Source organism: Stegodyphus dumicola, chromosome 2 (genome assembly GCF_044657685.1).
Source record: "Stegodyphus dumicola isolate Sdum_Otavi_A_Nest chromosome 2, ASM4465768v1".
In the NCBI taxonomy this organism is placed as follows: domain Eukaryota; kingdom Metazoa; phylum Arthropoda; class Arachnida; order Araneae; family Eresidae; genus Stegodyphus; species Stegodyphus dumicola.
This window is the reverse complement of record NC_140769.1, coordinates 183,558,427-183,584,018: the sequence shown is the minus strand read 5'-3', so window position 1 is coordinate 183,584,018 and position 25,592 is coordinate 183,558,427. Positions and strand designations below refer to the sequence as shown.

Here is a 25,592-nt window from a genome sequence, read left to right as displayed (position 1 = left end):
GTGGTAGAAAGTAAGTGGGAAGCACACTGCAGTCGCTTAGCATACAGACCCCTTTCATGCAGTGTTCAGCTTATTGTCCTGGCTGATACTGTCTTTTCTGTAGCAGAAATAAACACAGATCTAAGCTGAGATTGATTTAAATATTGTACTTACCCTGTTGCAAAATGCACAAGTCGCAAATACCAGTCATCTGCAGAAGTGGTAACTTTTTGCCTACTTTTGACAGGTCTTCGGGAGGTTGAACCAGTAGTTAGATATTGGTTCTACTACTGGCTTACCTTAGAATGGTCAACATTTAGCCATTTTGCAGCATCAGACTGTTGTTAACCTGCTTCTAATCAGCTTATGGTTCTATAATGCTATTTTGATAGCAAATGTTGCCTCTAATTTTTTATAGTTTAGCTATCTCAAAATTATTTAATACAGTCAAAAGTCGTTAATTCGGACTCGTCGGGACTTCAGAGATTCCGGATTATAGATCATCACTTTAAATCTGGTAGGATGGCATGCAGAAATTATAAAATTAAAAATATGAAACTGTAATTTATGAAATAAAGAACAATTATGATCTAAAGTGTATCAAAATTTACAAAAGAAAAGCTTAATATTTATTTGTTTACCTTATTAAACATTTCTTCCAATGTAAGTTGTTTAAGTTGTTTCGTTTTATGTGATAATATTTTCTCTTTAATTCGATAAACAGACATAATTTCTTGTTCAGTTACAAAGTTCCGCTGTTCAAGTCCTATAATTGCTGTATCGAGAATACCGACTAATTTGTTAATCGAAATTTTTTCATTTTCAATAACCTCTGTGTCACTTTCTTCACTATCGGAAGCGAATTATAATGACGAGGAATTTGATTTAAATCATATCAAAGACGGAGTACATCGAGATGAAATACTACATTTAGCAAGGAATTATAAGCCAAATAAAATAAAAACATCTGCCCTGAAGATAAGGATAGTGCTGACAGATCAACTTCCAATTCATTACACCCTGCAGCGTTTCCCCCTTCCCCCCGGATTTATCATGAAATTGATAAACAGATTTCGTGATGGTGTTAGAGAATCAAAGGATATGCCTTTATCCATTCTTTGCAGCAATTCCACTTTTTGTTTAATGGACTTCAAAACATATTTTTGCTTTGTAGATCCTTTACATATTAGTAAACATATATCAGAAATTCTATTTGACATAATCGAAAGTTCAAGCTTACTTTTATAAAATTGCTCTAACAGTCTGCAAAAAATAATAACCCAGATCCAATTCGAAGATTAAGGAACAATGCAATCTGCAACATTAACTGAATTAGATAACTTTAGCTTAGCTTATACCGTCCGTTATACATTAAACGCGCATGCGTAAACATATTATGCGCATGCGCACACCATATTCACAGCCGTTAAGGTCTTACGTCAACTGGACGCATGCGCAGAAAGTTTGTAGCTTTGAGGTAAGGATTATAGATCATTCCGGCTTATGTCCGAATTAAAGACTTTTGACTGTATTCACTGTTCATTGAATAGTGATTCTTCCTAAACAGTTGCTTTTAATGTTGCTTGATGTAGCTTGCTTTTATTTATAACATTTTCAAATTTCAGGAATTTCAAAATACCTTTGGTAGATTTATCAACAATTTGTTGCTCAACTTTTGGGAAACTAGCGTATAATGATGTAACATCAGAGATAAATAAAAGCTAGGTGAAAATAAATCTTGATGGTATTTACATTTCTATAGTCAGCGTGTAGTATTGTTCAGCTGTTAATTTGTTGCTGTTTTATGTAATTTTCAATTTTTATTAAGGATGTTTCGGCTAATCTTTACTATACGGCATCCCTTGTTTTTTTTTTTTTCTGAAAAAATTGCTAAGTACAGTCAAAAGTCGTTAATCCGGACTCGTCAGGACTTCGGCGATTCCGGATTATCGATTTTTCCGGATTATAGATCATCAGTTTAAATCTGGTAAAATGGCATGCAGAAATTATAAAATTAAAAATATGAAATCGTAATTTACGAAATAAAGAACAATTATGATCTAAAGGGTATCAAAATTTACAAAAAAAAGCTTAATATTTATTTGTTTAATTTATTAAACATTTCTTTCAATGTAAGTTGTTTAAGTTGCTTCGTTTTTTATGTGATAATACATTCTCTTTAATTCTATAAACAGACATAATTTCGTGTTCAGTTACAAAGTTCCGCTGTTCAAGTCCTATAATTGCTGTGCCGAGAATACCGACTAATTTGTCAATCGAAATTTTTTCGTTTTCAATAACCTCTGTTACTTTCTTCGCTATCGGAAGCGAATTATAATGACGAGGCATTTGATTTAAATCATATCAAAGACGGAGTACATCGAGATGAAATACTACATTGAGTAAGCAATTATAAGCCAAATAAAATAAAAACATCTGCCCTTAAGATAAGGATAGTGCTGACAGATCAACTTCCAATTCATTGCACGCCTAAAGATAAACAATGGTTAGATAAACAAACGTTAAAGTTTAGATAAACAAAGGATATGCCTTTATTTATTTTTTGCAGCAATTCCACTTTTTGTTTAATGGACTCCGAAAGATACTTTCGCTTTGTATATCCTTTACATATTAGTAAATATATATCGGAAATTCTATTTGAAATAATCGAAAATTCAAGCTTACTTTTATAAAATTGCTCTAACAGTCTGCAAAAAATAATAAGCCGGATCCAATTCGAAGATTAAGGAACAACGCAATCTGCAACATTAACTGAAATAGATAATCAGATAATTTTAGCTTAGCTTATCCCGTCCGTTACACATTAAACGCGCATTCGTAAACGTATTTTGCGCACGCCCACACGCAAATTCGCAGCCGTAAAGGTCTTTCTGCGCATGCGTCAACGCGACGCATGCGCAGAAAGTTTGTAGCTTTGAGGTCCGGATTATAGATCATTCCGGATTATGGGTGTCCAAATTAACGACTTTTGACTGTAGTATTGTTTTTTCATGAAATCTGGAAGTCCGCTGTACTTTTTTTGTAATAGTAACCCTTTCATATGGACTCGGGCTTTTGGTTCTTACTATTCTTTTCAGTTGCTTTGTTTGCATGCACGTGCTTGATGTGGTCTTGGATTTTGAACTTGCTTTTATTTTGCTGTTGGTACCATCATTTGGGTATGTCTGAGATGGGTAAGAGAATGAATATTGATTAACAGGATGAGCTGAAACAACAAAAAATTTAATTGCTTATCTGGAGGATGGAAGAGATGGTGGTGGGAAGTCTAAAAGATTTGTTGTTTAATGTTTTTATGTTAGGAAATATGTATTTTTGGTTATTTCTTCATCTCTGTGAGAGCGACAAATTTTTTCTGGTTACCATAATAGGGGTAGAGTAGACTTTAGGGTACCCCTTGTATTATGGCGAAGTTGTTGTTTGATTTATCGCCAAGTTGTTGTTTCACTTATAGTAGCCTGAGTAGTTGAATGTTATGGAAACCCTATTGTGATGTAATCGGGTGCATGATTCTGGGAAATTTTGAATCATGGGATGTTTTGTAAGCGTTTTTGTGGTGTGTGTTAAAACTGTTTAGATGGATTTGAATGGGTTTGTAGGAAGAAAGGTTCAGATGGTCACTGTGTGAAGCATTCGATCAGAAAGAGTACCTGGTTTGAAAAAAGTCATTTGAGTATGATTGATATTTTGATTTTTACGTGGCTCTAAGTGAATATTTGCTTTTGGTAGTGCTTAAATGTATAACATATTTTTTCTTTTTTATGTTATTTTATTGTTTGGTTTAAAATGTATATTATTGAGATTATGTATTTTTTGTTTGCCTATATTGTAGACTTTGGTGCTCCTTTGACTTTTTAAGTGAAAATATATCGATGTGTACATGGACAAAGTAAAGGGAGTGCACAATGCAAGTTTGTGGATTGGATTTTTTTTTAAGTGAAAATATATGGATGTGTACATGGATAAAGTTAAAAGAGTGCGCAATGCCATTTTTGTGTGATTCAGAGATTTTTTTTTTTTAAGTGAAAATAGGTCGAAGCGTACATGGATAAAGTCAAAGGAGTGCGCAATGCCATTTTTGTGCAACACAAAAATCGCCGCTTCGCAAGCCAAAATAACGTGTCAAAGCATTGCACAAAATCGGTATCCATGTACCGCCAAAAATCGCCAAGGGGTACCCTAAACTATACTTTTACTCCATAATAGTTTTAATTTTGTTTTAGCTTCTTGATTTTGTTTAAGTGAAAATAGATTGATGTGTACATGGACAAAGTTGAGGCATGCACATTGCCTAGTTTGTGCAATTCTCTGATGTTTTTTTTAAGTGAAAACAGGTCGATGCCTACATGGACAAAGTTAAGGCAGTGCGTAATGCCTAATTTGTGCAATTCTTTGATGTTTTTTTAAGTGAAAATAGGTTGATATATCCATGGATACCGAGCTTGTGTAAGTCTTTGACTTCTTATTTTGGTTTTTTGTAGTGGCCATCCTGAAATTGTCGATGATCCTTCCTGGCGACGATCTTGGCATAAAAAAAAAAAAAGAAACGATTTGCCAAGGGTTGCCGCAGAGTAAATTTTTACCGATGTTTCTTTGTCATTAACAGGAAAAGTCCACTGTTGCATTAAATTTATTGCAAGGAGGGTAACTCCACACAATAATCACAACAAACAGAACACACGAACATGTTCCTCAAACTTCAAAATTGCATGCATTTATGCCATTTGCAGTGTGCCAGATAAGTACATTTATATGAAATTCTGGGTTGCATACTTTAGCAACACAGTGCATTACCTGGTAATTCTTCTAAGGTTAGATGGATAATCAGAGAGTACTGATAAATATCTAAACATTATTTCTTGTTAAAACCTTTATTTTTGAATTTTATATTAAACTAAGCAAGTGTATTTCATCTTTTGATATTTATTATGTGTAAGTTAATTACAACTACTTTCTCTCATTATAAAATAGTTTTTTTATTTGAATATTGTATTTACCGTAGGCATTGTTATCTTTATACATTAAAAAAAATCATCTGTGAATTAATTCAGCAAAAACTAAATTGTGTTTAACAGTTTGTCTCTAGAACAGGAAAATGTATCTTTAATAATTATAAAATACACTCTATTAATATATGCTACTTGCTTATCTTTTTGTTTGTTTGTTTGTTTATTATATTACTAAATTGCAAAAAAAAAAAAAAAAAAATAGTACGAGATAAAAATTAAATTAAATTTATTAGTCCTTTTTGTAGTACTCATAGAATAGTTATCCTGCTTCAAATTTTGTATAAAATTTATTGAATTATTTCTTAAAATTAATATATATTTATTTTCTTTTAGAGAGTTTGTGTTAATATATTTGCTGGGAAACTGATGCAATCATATTTTGGATTGTTAAGCTCTCCACCTCATGCAATTTCCAAAGAACTTTACACATTGTTAAAAAGCTGCTCAGATCCATTAGATGATAAATCTTCGCATATCATTGCAAGCAAACTGAAGCACCTGTTGGTTACGGAAGTACAAAAGTCAAAATTGCAGCATTGATTTTGTGCATCTAAAGTAATGCTCAATCTGACTACTGCATTTATTGAGTAGCAAAGTATGCCAATAATATCTATGTGTGGATGTTGTTTGCAGTGCAAAATATGAAATATTGTGTGTTATTTATTATCTGGTTTTAAAAATGTTAAACATGTTGGTACAAAGTTTGTGATATGTGGAAATTTTACTTTGAATATCTTTTATTTATTATTTCAGTTAGATGACAAAGATATTGGATCATGTACAGTGAAAATGAATAACAAATGTTAAGAACATCATCTTAAATTTAATGAAATTCAGTCTTAGATTAATGTTCATTTTTATAAAAGACTACATATTTCAAGAGAATTTAGCATAAGTCTGAAGAGTAACTACTTAAAGAAAGATAAATTAATGTCCATTTCTCTGCAAATGTCTAAAACTTTATTCTAAAATCAGTGCCAGTCTAAGTTGAATTTCACATAATTTAAACTTCCAAAAATGCTTAAAAAATATTACCAGTTAAGTCCTTTAAATTAGGTTACATGGTTGACTTACATGTTGACAATGTTGTTAAACTGACATATAGTAAAAGCCCAACTTTCCTGCATTAAACTAACCAAAAAACTGAAATAACAGAATATTTCAGAATTTTAGAAACTTTTTTTAAGTGAAATTTATTTAAATAAGAACCATAAAGCATGTATAATTACTATTCGGAATCTTTCTTATAACATCTAAAATGTGAATGTTGTTGCATGGCTCTCTTTCAGAACATATTGATTATTCTCCCTCCCCCATACCATTATATTTATCATATTGTTCAAATGATTTGTCCTTGGAACTAGATACTCCACTTCTCATAGAAAGAGAAGTTGAGAGAACTCTTATCGACTCTCAATTCTTTGGGAATAATAAGAAGCTTTCCCGAGAAACATGTTCCTTCCAGAGTATATCCTCTCCAATCAAAAATAAGCTTTTGGTGCAATTTTTCTGCCAGCATTGTAAAATATTGCAGCTATGTATGCAAAACAGATTGCTGTTGTAGCTGGAAACCTCTCATTCCGACTAATGCTGGTAGAAATGTATTTTTTTAATGTTTTCATTCTGCTATGCATTGCTAAATGTGATAAGACCATTAATATGGCACAGGAACATCTGTTAATATGCACAGGAGAGATTCCAAAGTTCATGATGGGCACTGAGTCTGTCATCATGAGGACTACTCTCATCGGTATGTTTAATGTTGAACATTTTCAGCAAACAAAAACTGTGCTAGCGAACAGTCTGATTTAGCACTAATGTTAGATAAGTACAATATCACAATACAAGCATAAGATACTTAACTTGCCTTGGTTTTATGTAAAATCAGTAAAATTTAATTCTTGATGGGTTGGTCTCATTTTTGTAAAGAATAGCATATGTTAATTGCTATATGTCTGTTTCTCCTTGCATTTGAAAAAATGATTAAAATTGAAATCTGAACTCACTTTCAAAGGAATGATATGAACTGGAGTTATTTTCAAAATTACTGAACCTTCTTATCAAGAAAAGTTGAAGTAATGGCTTAAATTGAAAATGGATAAATATTGATGATTGAGCATGACAAATTATGACAAATGGTTTAAATTTTTACATGTTATATCTATAACTTGGATCTGTTGATTATCTAACTAAATAATGAGTGACATGTTTCTTCTTACTTCTACCTAAATGAAAAGGCACGTGTTGGTGGGATCTCCACCAACTCTTGTGGTGGACAGCATTTCATAATTGATAAGAGTTTTTACTTTCATATGTTTAAGGTCTATGAAAATTGGTTTTCATGTCTAAAGATGTTTTTTTTAATTATTATTTTTTTAACCTTTACATATTTTATATGTAGACTTTGTTAATAATAATTAAGATGACCATTTTTATAATTTTTGCCTCGAAATTTCTTTATCCATTCATTTGCTTTTCCTATTAGGAATTACATTTTTTGTTTGCTCAACCATCCAGAATTTTCATGTATACAGCATTTTTTAGCTTTCCAGATAGTCAAACTTTTACTGTATAAGAAATTTGGAGACCACAAAAAGACATTATTCATGTCCTATTGACTTTTTTTAATCATCATCTAAAAATAACATGGCTTATCCTGTTGAAAGAAAATATTTGTAGAGGAAATTATCATCGAGATAAAAGGATATAATACATGGTGTAGAATGACATTTAGATAAATCGTCCATATTATAGTTTTCTTCATATGAATAACTGAACAAGATTTCCTAGTAAAATATTACACCAGCTCTTACTAATTTACTTTTATCGCCTAACTAATTGCAATGTCAACATTGCAACAGATCGTTTACATGGCTGTTTATGTCATGCAAGAGAAAGTGAGGTAAAAATATATCTATGAGTGCCCCTTGGCGATAATTGGCAATTTTGGGCGGTACATGGGTACCAAGTTTGTGCAATTCTTAGACTTGTTATTTTGGCTTTGTGTAGCGGTGATTTTGGACACAAAACTCGCTGCTACGCAAAGCCAAAATAACAAATCAAAGAATTGCACAAACTCGGTATCCATGGACACATTGACCTATTTTCACTTAGAAAAGCATCAGAGAATCACACAAACTTGGCATTGCGCACTCCCTTGACTTTGTGCATGTACAAATTGATCTATTTTCACTTAAAAAGTCAAAGGAGCAGCCAACAAAAAATATATAATCTCAATAAACTACATTTTAAATCAAATAACATAAAAAAGGAAATTCATCTTAGCACTACACAAAGGAAATATCCACCTACCTTATTTACGAATTAACACATTTTCAGTCAAACAAAATTCCTTAACAGCATTCAAAAGCTTCCTAAAATTATCTGAACTAGAATCTGTATACTGACATCTCCACATAAATTCACAAAGATAAGAGTCAAAAATATCCTCCGCAATGCCGGTATCCTCTGACGTTCGACTATACACATTTCCTTCCTAGAAACAGGATACTTAAAATGGTTATTAAGTAAACCTTCATTTACCACACCAGTCAATTAATGCTCTTTTGCCCTTTCATTCCAAATTGTACAGAAACTTCAAATTAATCGTACCACATTCAGCTATTTTAATATCTAAACTACAAAACAAGCAACAAACTTCCCAACCAACACACACCACAAGCCCTTACAAATCTTTCTCATTATTCAAATTCACCACAATCACGCAACCAATTATATCATAATAGGGTTTCCATAACATTCAACTACTCAGGTTACCATAAATGAAACAACTTTGCAATAATACAGGGGCACCCTTAAATCTACTCTAACTGAAAGTGACATTAAGCAACTTTCTTCTAATAATGCTGAGCATAGTTTTAATGTAGGAATGACTTTTGTATGGCAAATACCAGTACTCAGAACAGCTTTTAGCCATAAAGCTTTTTGCAGTGGGGTTCACTATGCTGTACACTTTCATATGTTTTCCCTACCATTAATAATAAAATTACTGTTAACTAAGTTATTAATTACAATATACTATAGTAATTTTATTATTGCAATTAAATAAATTACAATAACAAAAATACTATAAACTAGTTAAATTGAAGTATCTCTTTTGTTTACTTATGTCTTCCAGATGAGATAACTTCCTTCTAAATTCCTATTAGACATATTATAAATGTGCAATGGTTTTGACATTCTTAAACTATTTTTTGAAGTGCCATTTCATGGCTGATCATGAACAATCTACAACCTCTACAATCTGAAAATGCTGTAAAGTACTCATTCATCTATTACAGTTTGACTTTTTCTGTCTACAAAACAAGACTAATTAAAAAAATTAAGTAGTAGATTTTTATTTATTATGGTTTATGAATGGAAGTAACTGCAGACATATGTGCTATCTGTCACATGAATGCACTTATTTTTATGTGTATAACATTAAGGTAGTCATAATGTTTTTTCTTTGGTATTAAATAATTTGTAATTGTGTGTGCTTAAACTGCACCAGAGCCTGGCTCAGGTGCTTCTTAATTTTTGGGATAAATCGTAGTTCTAGCAGGATCACATTGGAGCCCTCTGCACTCCTTAAATATAACTGAACAATAATTTCAGCAGAAATCTAATCTCAAAAATATTATTTTTAATAATAAAATTATATTGAAAGTCGATTATAACTTCTGAATGCATTAATTTAAATGTCAAACAACAAAAGTCAGTGTTATATTTGCAAATTTTCACAAGACTAGTTATCGATGGTTTTACCAAACCATCAGCCTCAGCTTGCAAAATGAAAGTGCAGTTTTGCACTTTGGGCAGCTGAGGATGGCCAATATTTGTTTCATGTGTTATTTTACTTTAATTCTGAATGCATGCTTCTCTTTCCTTGGAAAACAAAACCTTCAATGGAGGTAGAGACTTTTAAAGAAAGGAAAAACACGATCTGCATGTCAAAGGCTTATTCTTCAGAAAGTAAAATGAATTTATGACAACGGGTAAATTTTTCGTTCCATGGAAGTATCTTTCCATGGAAAACAGCACCTACAGACTTCTTGGAATGATGTAATCAAAGACTACTAAACTAAACTCAGTGGCACAACAGTCCTAGTGGGCAAAGGCCTGCAGTGCCCCGAAATCTGCTTTCTTGACCGTGGGCTCCGGGATGCATGAGTATATGCCCTGAATGAGTGGTCGGCTTGTCGCAGGATCCCCGGTGTTTAGTCCCCAAGCGAACTTGGTACTCATTTTATCAACCCACTCAAGGGATGAAAGGCTGAGTCAACCTTGCCCAGCCCATGGATCGAACCCCAGACCTGTGGTGCTGCTGTGCTATGCACTAGCCACTGTGCCACTGGGCCTTGTAATCAAAGACAGAGGTGCAAATTTGTCACTTGTTATTCTTTCAGCTAACTCTTGGATTCGATGAAAATTTGCTCCCCCGTCATATTCTGCTTGACACCTGGAATTATACTGAGAGGAGATCATGTCAGAAAGTGTTGGATTCTTCTCTTTTTGTTTTCATAACTACAGGTCATCTGTTCAAATTTTCTCTATATTCTGTTTCTTTTTATAGCATTTTCTATATTTTCATTAGTGATGCTTTAACTATTTTAACATTTTTCATTGATGAAAAAGAATGGTCTTTACATCTATCATTCCTTGAAGTAGTACATTGTATTCAGAGCTTAAATTAGAGTCAGAGACTAATTGAGCTATTTCGTATTTTTTGTGTGAAATTGTAATTATATTCCCTTGAAGTAGTACATTATATTCAGAGCTTAAATTAAACTAAATTTAAAATTGAGATATTTCTTATTTCTTAAATACTTAACTTTCAGTAATACTTACTTAATAACTTTTAATTATACATTTTTGAATACTTCTTATACTTAAATTAAAAATTGAGATATTTCTTATTTTTTGTGTGAAATTGTAATTCCAACCGAAACCCTAAATAAGTCAAGATTCAGTACTTTATTTTATTATTTATTATTTACCATTTATTCAATAACTTATTATTAGCTCAAAGGGGCAATTATTAGCTCAAAAGCCCAAATGTGGAATTTGCTTTATTATCCATTTCATATTTTGTCAAACATTAAAGAATTTTTGATTAACAAACTCAATGATTTCAAAGCGAGCAATGGCAACACAGTACGAGGAAAACAAAAAAACAAACAAAAAAATTTATTTCCAACATGCGAGACTGTGTATTAGAAAAATATTTTGTGATATTGCTGTTGAATTGTATGGTTTAAGTGCGAAGAACATGATATTTAATAATTAAAGGTAACACACAAAACATTACAAAACACCCCTTTGGACGTAATATAAAATCTGAAAGCTTTCCATTTTTTTTTTTTTAAGAAAAGGTTTTATTTTTATTTACCTCTTTGCATTTTATTAAATTTTAATATTAATTGTTTAATTATTCTAATCATTAATTTTTAAATTTTAATAACTAATTATTTAATTGTTTAATAGTTAATTATTTTGCTTATCATTTTAATTATTTATTTATTTTTGCCCTTTCCTAACTGTCTTCCATAAGGCTTTGGCACTTCTAATTCTAGAAATTAAGCCCTGGTAATTATAGCTGTGTGGTTGTTACATGTAGTTGCAGTATGCTAGAACCCTATATACCTTATTTCCTGACCTATAAGATGCACTGTGATTTATCAGATAAGAATTTATGAAAAATACATGGATCAGATAGAAAAGGATCAAAGTACCTATTTTAATTAGAACATTTCATACAAATGGAACTGTTGCATTAACAAATATATCAGCATTTATTCATCATAGAATCCCAGAAATTTGTCATCACTGCTGCTAAAATCATATACACAGTTATTTTCACTTTGATTGTCACTGTCACTGCATTTGTCATTTTCTTCATACACAATGTCATCTTCATTTCCATATAGCACATTGCTAATTCCACACTTTTGAAAAGACTTTTTGACAGTCTGACTTTTAACTTTCTGCCAGGACTTCTTCACCCACTCACAAATGCTACAAATTGATGACCTTGTCATTCATCCAGTCAGTATGACGTCATGAGTAGGCACTTCAGTCCAATTTATCCACTCTTTATGCATAAATCATCATTTTTTTAGGAAGTACTGTTAAAGATATATTAAAATTGTTGCCTTTTACTAGCCCAAAACGTCAACATTCTTATCGACTTTCATAATAAAGGCAACCATTTTCTATGCCTAATACGAGAACAATTATTTGCTACCTGACAAATCAGCTTGCATCTTAGAGGCTGAAGTTATACTCTCAGCACATAAGACACAGGCTGATTTTAGAGCACATTTTAAAAATGTAAATTTTAAAATTTTACGAGTAAGAAAAATGCACCTTTGGGCCGGGAAGTACGGTACTATGATTTAATATGTGCTCGGGCTTAGTGTTTCCATTATAGTGTTATATGGGTTATTCGTTCCCCATATTTCTTGAAATAAGTTCTCAATTATTCTTTTATTGTTACCTAAGTATTCTGTCTTACCTGAATAAAATTTTCCGTCTTTTTTTGTTCAAACGGGATGAAACTGAAAAGTGATACTAGTACATAAGAAAGAAATTAGAGAAAAGTAAATACAGTCAAAAGTCGTTAATTCAGACACCCATAATCCGGAATGATCTATAATCCGGACCTCAAAGCTACAAACTTTCCGCGCATGCTTCGCGTTCACGCATGCGCACAGGCGTTTACGAGAGCGCGTAAGACCCTTACGGCTGCGAATATGTTTGTGCGCATGCGCGTTTAATGTGTAACGGAGTTATACGCTAAGCTAAAGTTATCTAATTCAGTTAATGTTGCAGATTGCGTTGTTCCTTAATCTTCGAATTGGATCCGGCTTATTATTTTTTGCAGACTGTTAGAGCAATTTCATAAAAGTAAGCTTGAACTTTCGATTATGTCAAATAGAATTTCCGATATATATTTACTACAAAGCGAAAGTATGTTTTGAAATCCGAAATCTGTTTATCAATTTCACGCTACTCTGCGGCAGAGGGGGGGGGGCAGAAACGTCATTATTAGATTATGATAGATTAGAAAGATTATGTCAAATAGAATTTCCAATATATATTTACTAATATGTAATTTGTATCTACAAAGCGAAAGTATGTTTTGAAATCCGAAATCTGTTTATGAATTTCACGCCGCGGATTGGAAGTTGATCTGTCAACACTATCCTTATCTTCAGAGCAGATGTTTTTATTTTATTTGGATTATAATTCCGTACTAAGTTTAGTATTTCGTCTCGATGTACTTCGTCTTTGATATGATTTAAATCAAGTTCCTCGTCATTATAATTCGCTTCCGATAGTGAAGAAAGTGACCCAGAGGTTATTGAAAACGAAAACATTTCGATTGACAAATTAGTCGGTATTCTCAACACAGCAATTATAGGACTTGAACAGCGGAACTTTGTAACTAAACAAGAAATTATGTCTGTTTAATAGAATTAAAGAGAAAGTATTATCACATGAAACGAAGCAACTTACATTGAAGGAAATGTTTAATAAAGTAAACAAATAAATATTAAGCTTTTTCTTTTTGTAAATTTTGATACCCTTTAGATCATAATTGTTCTTTATTTCATAAATTACGGTTTCACATTTTTAATTTTGTAATTTTTGCATGCCATCTTACCAGATTTAAACTGATGATCTATAATCCGAAAAAATCGATAATCCGGAATCGCCGAAGTCCCGACGAGTCCGGATTAACGACTTTTGACTGTAGTACATAAATAAGAAGTTGTAAATTTTCTGTACTTTTCAGAAGGGAAGACTTTCTTTTGAATAGATATCAATAAAAAAAGAAAACAGGCATTTCAGGAGTTGTATATAATATATTCTGAGATCAACTGATGCAAAAGAGTTGAATAAAAACTAAATCTAGTTTCCTGTATTTCATCTAATTTCTTTTATGAAAGTACCTTTAAATTACTTTTGTAGGTTCTAATTTTGTACTTAATTTTTTATGTGTTGTCATTAGATGCTTAAAAAAGATTGCATGAATAAATTTCTTCTGAATGGTTGGTTATAGGCCCATAGCTTAAATTTAAAAATGATCCAAAATATGCTTTAGGTTGTGACAATATTGGTTACATGAGGTCTTTTAAACTATAAGGAATTAAGAAATTTCATATACCTTGTGTAAAGTTAGTTTCAGTAATTATCTGTTTCTTATCAATTAAAGATCTTTTTGGGGAGCACAGTTTGGCTGTCAAAGAAATATCAAAATTATATGCTTTAAACTACTTGATAAAAGAATTGATATTTAATCATATAAAATTAAACTTCATTTAAGTACAAAATTTTGATTTTTAGCATTTCCAGAGTCGTTTTTGAAACCAGTATTTGTAAATAATACTTTCCTGGTGTAAACTGTACCCTTAAAAATTAGAATTCAAAATCTCAATTTCAAAATATGAATTTTATAGCAGTATTTGTACACAGTCTTCCAAATTTAAAGTAATTATTTTCTAGAGAGGTTCTCATTGAAGATGGATTCCCTACTATTGTTTGAGTGATTTCGTTCTAGAATTCACCAGTTCAGTTTTGTATATTTTTGCTTAAAATTTCAAGAGTCCAAAACTGTCATAATTTGAAGACCAGCCTAATTTGTTTCATTCCTTAAACTGAAAAAAAAAAAAAAAAAAAAAAAAAAAAAAAAAAAAAAAAGGCCAATTATTCAAGAAATTAACTGTGCAGCCTTTTTTAAACAATCTGTACATATATATTTATGCATTGTACATTGAAACAGTTTTAAAAAGATCTGCGTATGTTTGGAACAAATCTATTTATTTGTTTTACCTAACCTTTTCCACTTCTTTTTTAATGGAAGATTTGATTTCATGGCATCTGTGAAGTATGTAACTATGGATTAAAATGTATTTCAATGAATGTTCTGAATTAAAATTTTCTAAGAAATGTCTTTTAGATAACTTTGACAGTGCCACTTTTTCTGTAGATAGAAAAAATAAAAGTGTTATTTGAAATTTTGCCGATGTTACTGTAAATATGAATAATTTGTCAGTGCTGTTGTTATGAAAGACTTTTACAGCCATGCAAAATGTATAAAGCATATTTTTCATTAACACTGAAATTTCAGATGATTTAAAAATAGCTTACAGTTTTTCAAAATATGAATAGGCTTAATTTATAAAATAAACAGGGACATATTTAGTAACTGTACTTGTCATTTGCATGACAGTATACTTAGCAATACATATCTGCTGCATTACTGCAATTTCACATAATTCTACTGGCAGAAATAATAAATAAATTGATTGTATAGCACGCATTAGTATGATCCACTTCTTTTAAATCAGTTTCCCTCGATTGTTCTGGATGGTTTATCTAGACCAGGGATTTCCAACCTTTTTCTTGCATTGACCCCTTTTAAAAGAATGCTTTTCTTCATCAACTCCTTACATTTTTTTTTTTTTTTTCTATTATGTACATACAACATAATCACAATACAAATATTTGCACATAAGTAACTTAAAGATGACATTAAAAATCTGAACAAAACTTTTGAAAAAATGTTTAATTATTTATAATTTTGTAAACGTAAACAAACTTTCAAAAACAAAATCACAGATTCTAGTTTACATAAGTTAAATTTTAATTAATGCAATAGCTGCATTTCTCAATATATATATATATATATTTAAAGCTTAGAACTGCTTAATTCTTAAATCACTTTGTTCAAAAATATTCTCAACTTATATCTTGTTTCCCATTCAAGTTTTGCATCCTTATTCTTCTATTTTTCTTATGTTCTTGCATTTTAATTTTTATATTGAACTTATCACATAAAAAATTTATGATCATAAATATATTTATTTTATATGATTTTTTCTTTAATACAGGATGCAGCTTTATATGAATAAAAATTTTCACTTTTATTTCATTTTTATTTATTTTTTTGTGTGTTATCAATACAAACTTGATTATAACAATCAATTGCCAGTGCATTTTCAGTTCTTGACCCCTTTAACTTTTCATTGATTCTCAGGGGTCAATATAAACTACACTGGGAACCCCTGATTTAGATTTACTAATGCTGCACTTTCATATTGTGCTTTATGATATATAACTTCATTGTACAGGAAGTATTACACTCCTGATTCTTTGGAAAACTACATACTAAAAAAGAGCAGATAACTTCTATTGTTATTACTTAACAGATACACATAATTATGAAACTGGGAGGCAAGAGAACCCTAAAAAGCATACAGAACAAAATTTAATTTGCAGATAACAGAAGATAACAATGAATTTTAAAGCTGCAACTCCTAGTCAGATAGTTAAATAATTTCTTCAATGATGAAAGGAGAAATCATTTTGAACCAGCCAGCAACATTTTGTTCTAAAGTAGACGTATCCAACCCAAAAGACTTTGTGGGCTGCTTTACAAATGCATTTTATTCCAATGGGCTGCACTATGTGGGTATATAGTGTTCAATAAAAATTTATATATATGTAAGATAAAAGATGTGTAAATCAAAATCATAATTTAAACTAATGGTAACCTGTTAAATAACTTCTCTGGATCATTCCATTTAGCATGGCCTGCGCAGCGCTGAGGACATAATAATTGGAAACTGAAACTTTTTAACTCAAACCAAAACTTTTCTCTTTGTGTGCTTCCATATAGGATAACTACGCACTTCAGCTTGGCTCTCTACCCTGCTAGGATGTAATTTTCATGTCCTCATTTCCTATCACTATAATATCAAAAATGTAAATATTCTTGAATATGCACAATTAGAGTGCCAAGTGATGTATATATATATATATATATTTATTGAACACTTAAACATTTATGACCTTACATAAATGAATATAACTATAATAATCAATAAAACATTAAAATATTTACAGTACGAAATCTGAACTTTGCTGATTCCAGATATTAGATCATCATTTTAAATCTAGTAAGATGACATGTAGAAATTATAAAATTAAAAATATGAAATAATGAAGCATTTATGACATTAAGAGAATCAATAATTTAAAAAAAAGTTCAATATTTAGTTGTTTGCTTTTTTAAACATTTCTTTCAATTCAAGTTGTTTTGCTGGTTTCTTGTTTGTGATACCTGAAAACCCTCAAATTCACAGTTGTCATTACAAAGCTTAGTTAGCATCTGCCTATACGCTATAGGAGATGTATCATGAGATTGACGACTAAAGACATGTTGTTCCACTAAATTTTGTCTTGCTTCTATCGCACACTGATGAAGTTAAACCTGAATTATATTAGTTATTTATTATAGTTTATTTCTCGCACATGCCCAAGACTTATCCAAGTCATGAATAAATAAAATTCCCACATATGTTTAAGGCTTATCCATGGCCAGCACTAGAGATTTTGCAGCCTGGTGCAGTCTCTGTGAGTCCTAAATTCAGCTGCCAAACACCTCTCTAAATTCTAAAATTTTTGCATCCCAGTGCTTTCGCTGAATTCTAAAGATTTTGCCATTCCTTAATTTTGTTGCTTGGTGATTCTATAAATTCTAAAAATTTTGCCACAGGTTGCAGACACAGCAGCTCTTGCGTCAGCCCTGTGCTTATCTGAATAACAAATCCATTATTCTTAGTTCAGACAGCATTAAATGTAATCTTTTGGCCTATGAGTATCTAACAAAATCTATTTTTTTGCATATATAAAAAAATTTCTGTTAAATGTCTCTCCTCAACACATTTAACACTTTGTCGCACAGTTAGCTGAAGTCTGTAATTATCCCCAAGCATAATGTCAGCATAAGGGATTACCATGTTCTTCAATATTCAGTTACTAATATTTAAAAAGGAAAAAAAAAATGTTGAGACTTCGCTGCAGAGTCATTTTCTCAAGCTGCCATATGTTGATAGTTATGCAGTGACGAAAGAAAAAATAATAAATAATGATTCTCTAAGTTGGCTTCAGGGATATAAATTATGCCAAGAAAAATGGTGGCTACAGAGTCAAATTATAATCATGCAAATTTATGCTAATAAATGATTGCTTTTTAATATGGAGGTATTTTATTTAGTACCAAAGTGAAGTTAAGGATCGTGACTCTCTGCACATTTTATTATGAAAAAATATCAAATGCATATGGGTAAAGCTCTAAAAAAAATCCCCCCACCCCCAAAAAGAAGGTTGTAAGTAGGTTGCAGGTCTGACTTCTAGATCATTCCGGATTTTGGACCTTTATATATATATATATATATATAAAAAAAAAAAAAAAAAAAAAAAAAAAACAAATATCACTGCAATATTTCTGTTCACTTAGTTTTTTCAAGTCGATCTGAATATTTATATTATTGCATTATAACTGATGTTGCAAATTTTCAGTAAAGATATCTGTAATTTATATTTCATAAATTTCGTTTTAAGGGAAAAAAAAAAGATTTGCAGAAATAAGCTAAATACACTGTAGGCTGTCAAATCTTACAGGTTAGATGATCCCTATTCTAAAGCATACTGTGTAGAGCAGGTATTCTCAACTAAGGGGGAAATCACAGTTTCAAGGGTAGAAAATGCAGCCAGCTTTTTTTTTTTTTTTTTCCTGTTAAATATTTAAGTTTAATTTATAAATATAAAAAAGCTACTTTTATTCAAGTTTTGGTATTTATCAACACTTTTTATACTTATTTAATTTATAAAACATGAGAAATAATTTAAATAATGTATATATAGACTAGAAGAGAAACACGCTAATGTGACAATCAAAATCGTAAAAACAACCTTGTATTTAGCGTAGGTATAATGAAACACTCAATCGATTTCGAGGGCAGCTAAAGGTCCCTCCTCATCAGGAGAAAGAAATACCTAGAAAGAAGAAAATAAAGGAGAAGGAGTCACAGAAACACGTGGTCCTTATCAGCACTGCACGTGGTTATAACTCAATTAAAAATCTAGTTATAACTCTGATTAAAAATCTAGTTATAACCACGTGCAGTGCTGATAAGGACCACGTGTTTCTTTGACTCCTCCTTTATTTTCTTCTTTCTTTTTCTGATGAGGAGGGACCTTTAGCTGCCCTCGAAATCGATTGAGTGTTTCATTATACCTACGCTAAATACAAGGTTGTTTTTACGATTTTGAATGTATATATATTTTTTAATTTGGGAAATGAGGGCAGGAATGATTTTCTAGTAATCATGAAGGGGTGCACGGGGCGAAAAAGGTTGAGAACCACTGGTATAGAGGAAGAAGCTTTCATATCCATTCAACAGGGTTCGTACACATATGCACATGGAAATTAAGTACTTTTAAGGACCATTACTGAAAAAATTAAGGACCCATGAGAAAATAGCAAATTAATAAATTCACTTAAAATATTATCTGTGCCTGAACTTCACTTTTGTAATACCACGCAAAAAACAATATAGATCCGTAAGTGGGATGCATTATAATTAAACATAACTTAATTAACATAATTATTAATTAGTTCGAGCATAAGATATACTTTATGAAATTTATCAAACAGCATTAAATATTTTACTTACAACAGTTCAGTATATTTGAAAAAACATAAGTAACATTTTATTCACATTTTAGTTTCATGTTGATTTTTTTTGTCTCATTACTTGCTCAATCTAGAGGTTTAGTAAATAGCAGGTAGATTTTATGTAAAGCGTCATAGTTTAAAATGAGAAGTAAAATCATAATCAGAATAATTTATAACAAAAGACTGGCTGTTGTCACCGCTGCTCCTTGCGTAGAGAGAGACCTGCTGATCAGAACAAAAGAGAGGCCTGATGTGGGCACGGTTAGCTAGGTTTGAAAGTTAGTTGGGCTCTGTCTGTTGCGGTTAGTGTCGTAGCTCCGTGTAGAGCTCCAGGGGTTGTAACCAAGTTAATATACTTTAAGGTTCCAATAAGCCACTAAAGCACCAGAGGTGACACTAAGTTGCTTTGTATTATTTTAGGTCTCACTAGATACTAAGAATAAGTTTTACATGAATTTTTACATTTTTGTGTTTAAACCTTGTGCCACGCTAAGGAATAATGAAAGGCAATAACTCACTTCATTATGCAGAAATAATTTTTAAGACTAAGCAGTTAGTTATAAATTAAATTAGGTAGTTAGAAAACCTTAGTCAGTATGGATTTACATGATTACTATTAAATTTTACTTATTTTTTAACAATATTGTTAAAAGTCCCTATTAAAATCACAATCTAATAAAATTTCACACTTTAAAATACATGTAATTTATGTCATTGATTCTTAAACGATATTAGGATAATTATACATTAAAAGCTACAAAACATTTATGTTTTGTAGTTTTGTAGCTTTTAATGCCTTTCGTAGCTACAAAACATTTATGTTTTGTAGCAACAACACTCAACAAAATATTTATGCATCTTTTTAATTTGAAGCCTTCCCAGACATTTTGGCTTAATTTATATCAATTTTCTTCTCTTTAAACATCTTTCCTAACAATTAAAAATCTGTTTGAATACACAAACCAATGTTCTGACTAGTTTCTGCATACTTTATCTCCTAAGTTGTCAACCTCTCCACAATGTACCTATGAGGGTTTAATTGATCTGGTAAAAGTTAAATAGTCCAAAAACTCCCGACAGACGTGAAGCAAGTTATCGCTGTGTCTCAAAGTAACTACGAAGTCAAATGTTTAAATAAGCCTCTTATTTAAAAAGAACTTAAAGTCGTGTTCTTATGCTAACCAATTCAAATGCAATTTATGGTGATGTAATTAAACAAGAACAATCAAATTCAAACAAAAAAGTTTGGACTAGTGGTCAAAGACTATACAATTTAATTTTAATTTAAGCTGGCTCAGTAACTTTATCATCATAACAAATTCAAATGTCAGCAGCGATAATGCAAAGACAAAAAGTTGCAAATTATCAGAGCTGGCAGGAACTAATGCAACGAGCAAGCGGAGATTAAAAACACATTTCTATCTTACATGCCAAAAACCTCAGTTTAAAAGCTGTTTAAGCGATTTGCATTCTGGGCAGGAAATAGAAACGGGAAATTATAGTAAATTCTGAAATTATAAACAACTGGGTAATTTACATAATAATACCTGTATATATATTTGAAGAATAATTTTCTTTCTCTGTATGTTCTCAGTTGCTTTCTTCAACACGCTTCCTTTTCATTTTAGAATTTTTGGACTTAATTAAAGATTTCTGTTATTCAAAAAAAAAAAAAAAAAAAAAAAAAAAAAAAAAATTACATGCATTTAGAATGCATAGAAAAAGTTGCTAATTTTATTTCTTTAGTAATATGAACATTCAGGAAAAATAGGAAATACTATATGTGGAAAGGGCCGGTTAGAGCTAATGTGGCAGAATTTTTAGAATTTAGTGACACACCGAGCAACAAAATGTAGAAATGGCAAAACTTTTAGAATTTAGAGCAGGCACTGGAAGCAGAATTTAGAAAGGCACTAGTCAGCAAAATTTAGGATCTAGAGAGATAAGTTCAATATTTCATGTGATTGCACCAGGTGGGAAAATGCCTAGCGTCAGACCTGTGTATGATGCATTAAGTCATATTAGATGAATCTTTTAAATTGCCAGTTTTCAATTTATTAATAAAAAATTCCTTTCTATAATGCCTGTCCATGTCATAAGATTAGAAGCATTTTTAATATTTTTCATACTTGTGTCTAGTGAAAAGTAGAGAAAATAAAGGGAAGAAAAGCATGTTAAGAAAAAGATTCTAGTATCAGAAGTAAAGCATTCAAATATTATGTTTTCATTGTTCTTCCAGATGTTCTCCAAAAAGTAAGAAATTCATTGCAAACTTTCTGCAAAATACATCCATTACGTGTTAATACCATAGAGAAATTTTTCATTTTGTCACAATTTTCTAAAATATTCTGGAATGATGGGTCTATAAATCTTGCTTTCAAATCCTTCTAAACTTTCCAAGTTGTAATGTCTAATATCCGGAAGAAAAACTACGCCTACCAATTTTGTAACAGCAATGAGCCAGAAATATTTTTTAAAAAAATCAGATGGAAAAAGCGTGAAATTAATTTTATAGAGAAAACTTATGCATATTCTGAGAATTCTGAACACTCTGAGAAAATTACATGAGAAAACTCTTATCATGAAAAAATTAAAAAGAACATATTTTTTAAATATAATACCATTATTTTAATGATATTTATCAATGTTGGAATGTTAAAAAAAAATCGTCGAAAAATTCCCAAATCATGGAAACTAAAATTTTCTATAGAAACTGATCTTAAAAATCGCCAAAATGTTGATAAGTCGCCAAATTTAGAGCCGTTCAATAAAAGAATTCTCATCTCCAAAAGCGAAAAGTTGTTTAAGAGCTCTTCAGTAGAAAAAGTGAAATAATTTTGAAATACTTGTTTCACTTCTTGCTCAGAAACTCGAGTATCCCACCATTTATATTAGAAATAGGAAATCGTAACCCATTCAAATAACCATACATATTAGTGAATCACCAAAAATATACTCCGAACTGCTAATTCACACTCAAAATGGCAGTCATAAAAACAGACAGAAATTTCACAGGATTAAAATTAAGGGCCTTCTGCCTGTTTTGGCCAAAATTAAGGACTTTTAAGGACCAAAAATCGAATCCAAAAAACTTAAGGACTCTTAAGGACCGTACGAACCTTGATTCAAAGGTTATATGTTGAAAATCTATTTCTGTGAAATATCTCAATCATTGTGAATATATTTGTCAAAAATTCATTCTCTCTGTTTTTGTTAAGAGAGCTATCATATTATTACATGTTGCATTTCAATCATATATTCTTTTTCAAGTTATATAATACTGTAAAAATGCATTTGAAAACTTGCACCGATTTTTGAACGTTTATATAGTATTTAAAAAAATTACTACCAATACAATTCAGAATTTTAATATTAACCTTTACATGCAAACACTCAAACAGTATTTTTAATTCAATATTTTCTTGATATATTTTTTAAAAAGTAACTTTGTACCATTTAATATAATATTTTGCTTATATTAAATTTATAAATTGTAACTAAATGAGAGAAATTTGAAATTCCTTTAACCTATAGAACAGGGCAGCACCTGACACAGGACGATTTCATAATAATTTTTTTAAGTATCTGAGGTATATATCAATTCGAGGAAATGTAGAAACAGACCGGAGAAAAAAACATTTTTACTGGTTTTGATTTTACATTTTCATGTCTGTGTGAATTAAGTTCTTAACTTTTTTTATCTATAAAATAAGTAAATATATATGAAGGGGGTTGTCAAAATATTAAGAAATGATTATCTATAGTAAGAGATAATTATTAATATGACCATAGATTGCATTCTGATGCAATAATCCAAAAAGAAGATATTAAGACTTCACCTGGAGTGTTATAGAAATTCCGATACATATTCAGCCACAAAGAAACTCAGGTAAACATGTATCACATGATGACACTTAGAATTGGTCAATGAAGAACAGGACATAGCAGGAAGCAGAATCTCGAAATATCTTATAAGTCATTAATTATTTTTAGATGAAATGCTCGCAGAATTTTATAGAACTTGGTAGGAATGAAAACTGTCCAGCTATTTTTTTAATCCTTGGTGGAATTCTTGCTTTTCTTCTGCCTCGTGTCTCGAAGTAAAAAAATGGCACATGGAAGTTTCCTCGGCATCCTCCAGAATATATGGGATTTCCTTCAATCTAGCAAGGTGTTTAATGAAGAATACAATCTTCATGATGAATAAATATTAAAGATGTTCACAGCTTAAGCAAAGGAATAATTACATGAAGAAACATTAAATCTTGCTAATGAAGAATGCCATGCCAATTCGGTGAAAAAAAGTTGTCAAACATTTTTAACTGCCTTCATTCATGCTAGCTTCATCAAGATACGAAAGGCAAGAATGCGTAATAGTAAGAGAGCGAGCAACTTCTAAATCAGATTATTTACAATCTCTTTAGCTGGCTTCCATTTCTACACAGTCGAATTAGAACTCGGAATGAAAAATGTGAGTGCTTGCCTTCAAATTCCCTCCAGCCAACAAAGAAAACTGCCATATCATGGCACTGAAGACTTGAGTCATGATGTCTATGCCACAAGTCCTTTGTAGAACTAGTCTGAAGTTATGTATCACAACATGTCACTACACTATCATAATCTTGCACTAAGTTCATCACAGTTGTCACAACATTCTTTGAATTTTTTAGCATAATTTCACAATTTTGGAATATTTATGATTTGGCACTATATTTTTAACAAATTACACACTATTTTCACAATTCAATGTTTTGACATTACATCTTGTAATTTACTACACATATGATTCAAATTACAAAGTATAATTTATACATACAATTTCATTTATACTTCACATGTGGTATGCCAGTATAGTGGTCAATTAATATCTATTAACAGACTTTAGGTTCTCTTTGATAAACAATTCATTATATGAATTGTTCAAAAATTTAACATTTCAAAGTAAATTTTTGATCTCCAATAGCCTTCTTATCACCATAACGCTTTTCATACAATGACAATACACATATAATATTCTCATCTGCATTATATTGCATTTGTTGTTTATTTTATTATGTATTTTGATTATTTAATATTGCACTTTCCATTTTCTTTCCAGACATTACTAAGTGTCCTCAATATATTTTTTGTTGCAAATTATAAATACACCTTTCTAAGCCAAAATATGCATATTTAATAAGTCCATAGCTTTAAATTTCAAATGGTGCAAGTTACTGTATCCTCCTCGTGGGCCACAGTTTGAGCATGCTTGTTTTCAGAAACGTTGCAAAGTCTGATGTAGCACAGTGCATGTTTACAATGACAGGCAAAGATTTGATTTTCAGTCTTCTAGCCAGCATATTTCTGTATGCTTTGTCTTTACGTCGTTTGAAGAGTAACCAAATTTAGAAATTTTAGTACCTAATTAGAAGTTTGTTCTTTTCATGCTTTCTGGAGAAGTGAGTATAGATTTATACTACAAAAAGATCAGGCTATTTGCACTCTGTATTGCAAAAGTGTGGCGATTCTAACATCAAATGCACAAAGATACTTCCAAACCAAACATGAGCTATCATATACAAAATTGGAGGGAGAAACTGAAGTAATCAGTGGGGCAGTTTCCAGATAACAAAAGTATTTAGTCAGGAAGTTGGTACTAAAAACAAGACCACTGAATTTAGCTGTAAAATTGACTGCTTCACATTAAAGGGAATCTGTTCACAGATAGATAATTTGTTAGAAATGCTGGCAATTTGTGATGAACTTTTGTTCAGTGATTTACCAAACAATCAATCTTTGAAAAATATCTGCTTCCACCAGATCAACGGGAAGACATATAACAGAGATGCAGAATATGTATCTGAAAAACAAACGATATATTTACAAAAAGTTTCTGCCTTCAGTGTCACTGATGTGTTAGTTAGCTGCAGTGACTGGTGACCATGTTCATTAGGAACTGTGCTGCTTGATCCCACTTCATGGTACAACTAAGGGAGAGAACGTAGCTTTCACATTTCTAAGTTACTTAGAAAACAAAATACTAATGTTAAAATATATTTTGCATTACCACTGATGGT

The 25,592-nt window shown here is 31.0% G+C and overlaps 1 protein-coding gene across 2 annotated transcripts in view; it reads left to right on the top strand.

Moving 5' to 3' along the window:
• The window catches only part of aln (divergent protein kinase domain 1C), an 80,738-nt gene that overhangs the window by 9,841 nt on the left and 45,305 nt on the right, over positions 1-25,592 (top strand). The window contains exon 3 of one of the 2 annotated variants that reach the window (XM_085811497.1): positions 5,340-12,914. The exons of the other annotated variant lie outside the window; for it this stretch is intronic. Coding sequence (XP_085667623.1) covers positions 5,340-5,546 — 207 coding nt within the window. The 3' untranslated portion in view covers positions 5,547-12,914. The remainder of the gene's footprint in view (positions 1-5,339; positions 12,915-25,592) is intronic. 2 annotated transcript variants of the gene reach the window in all.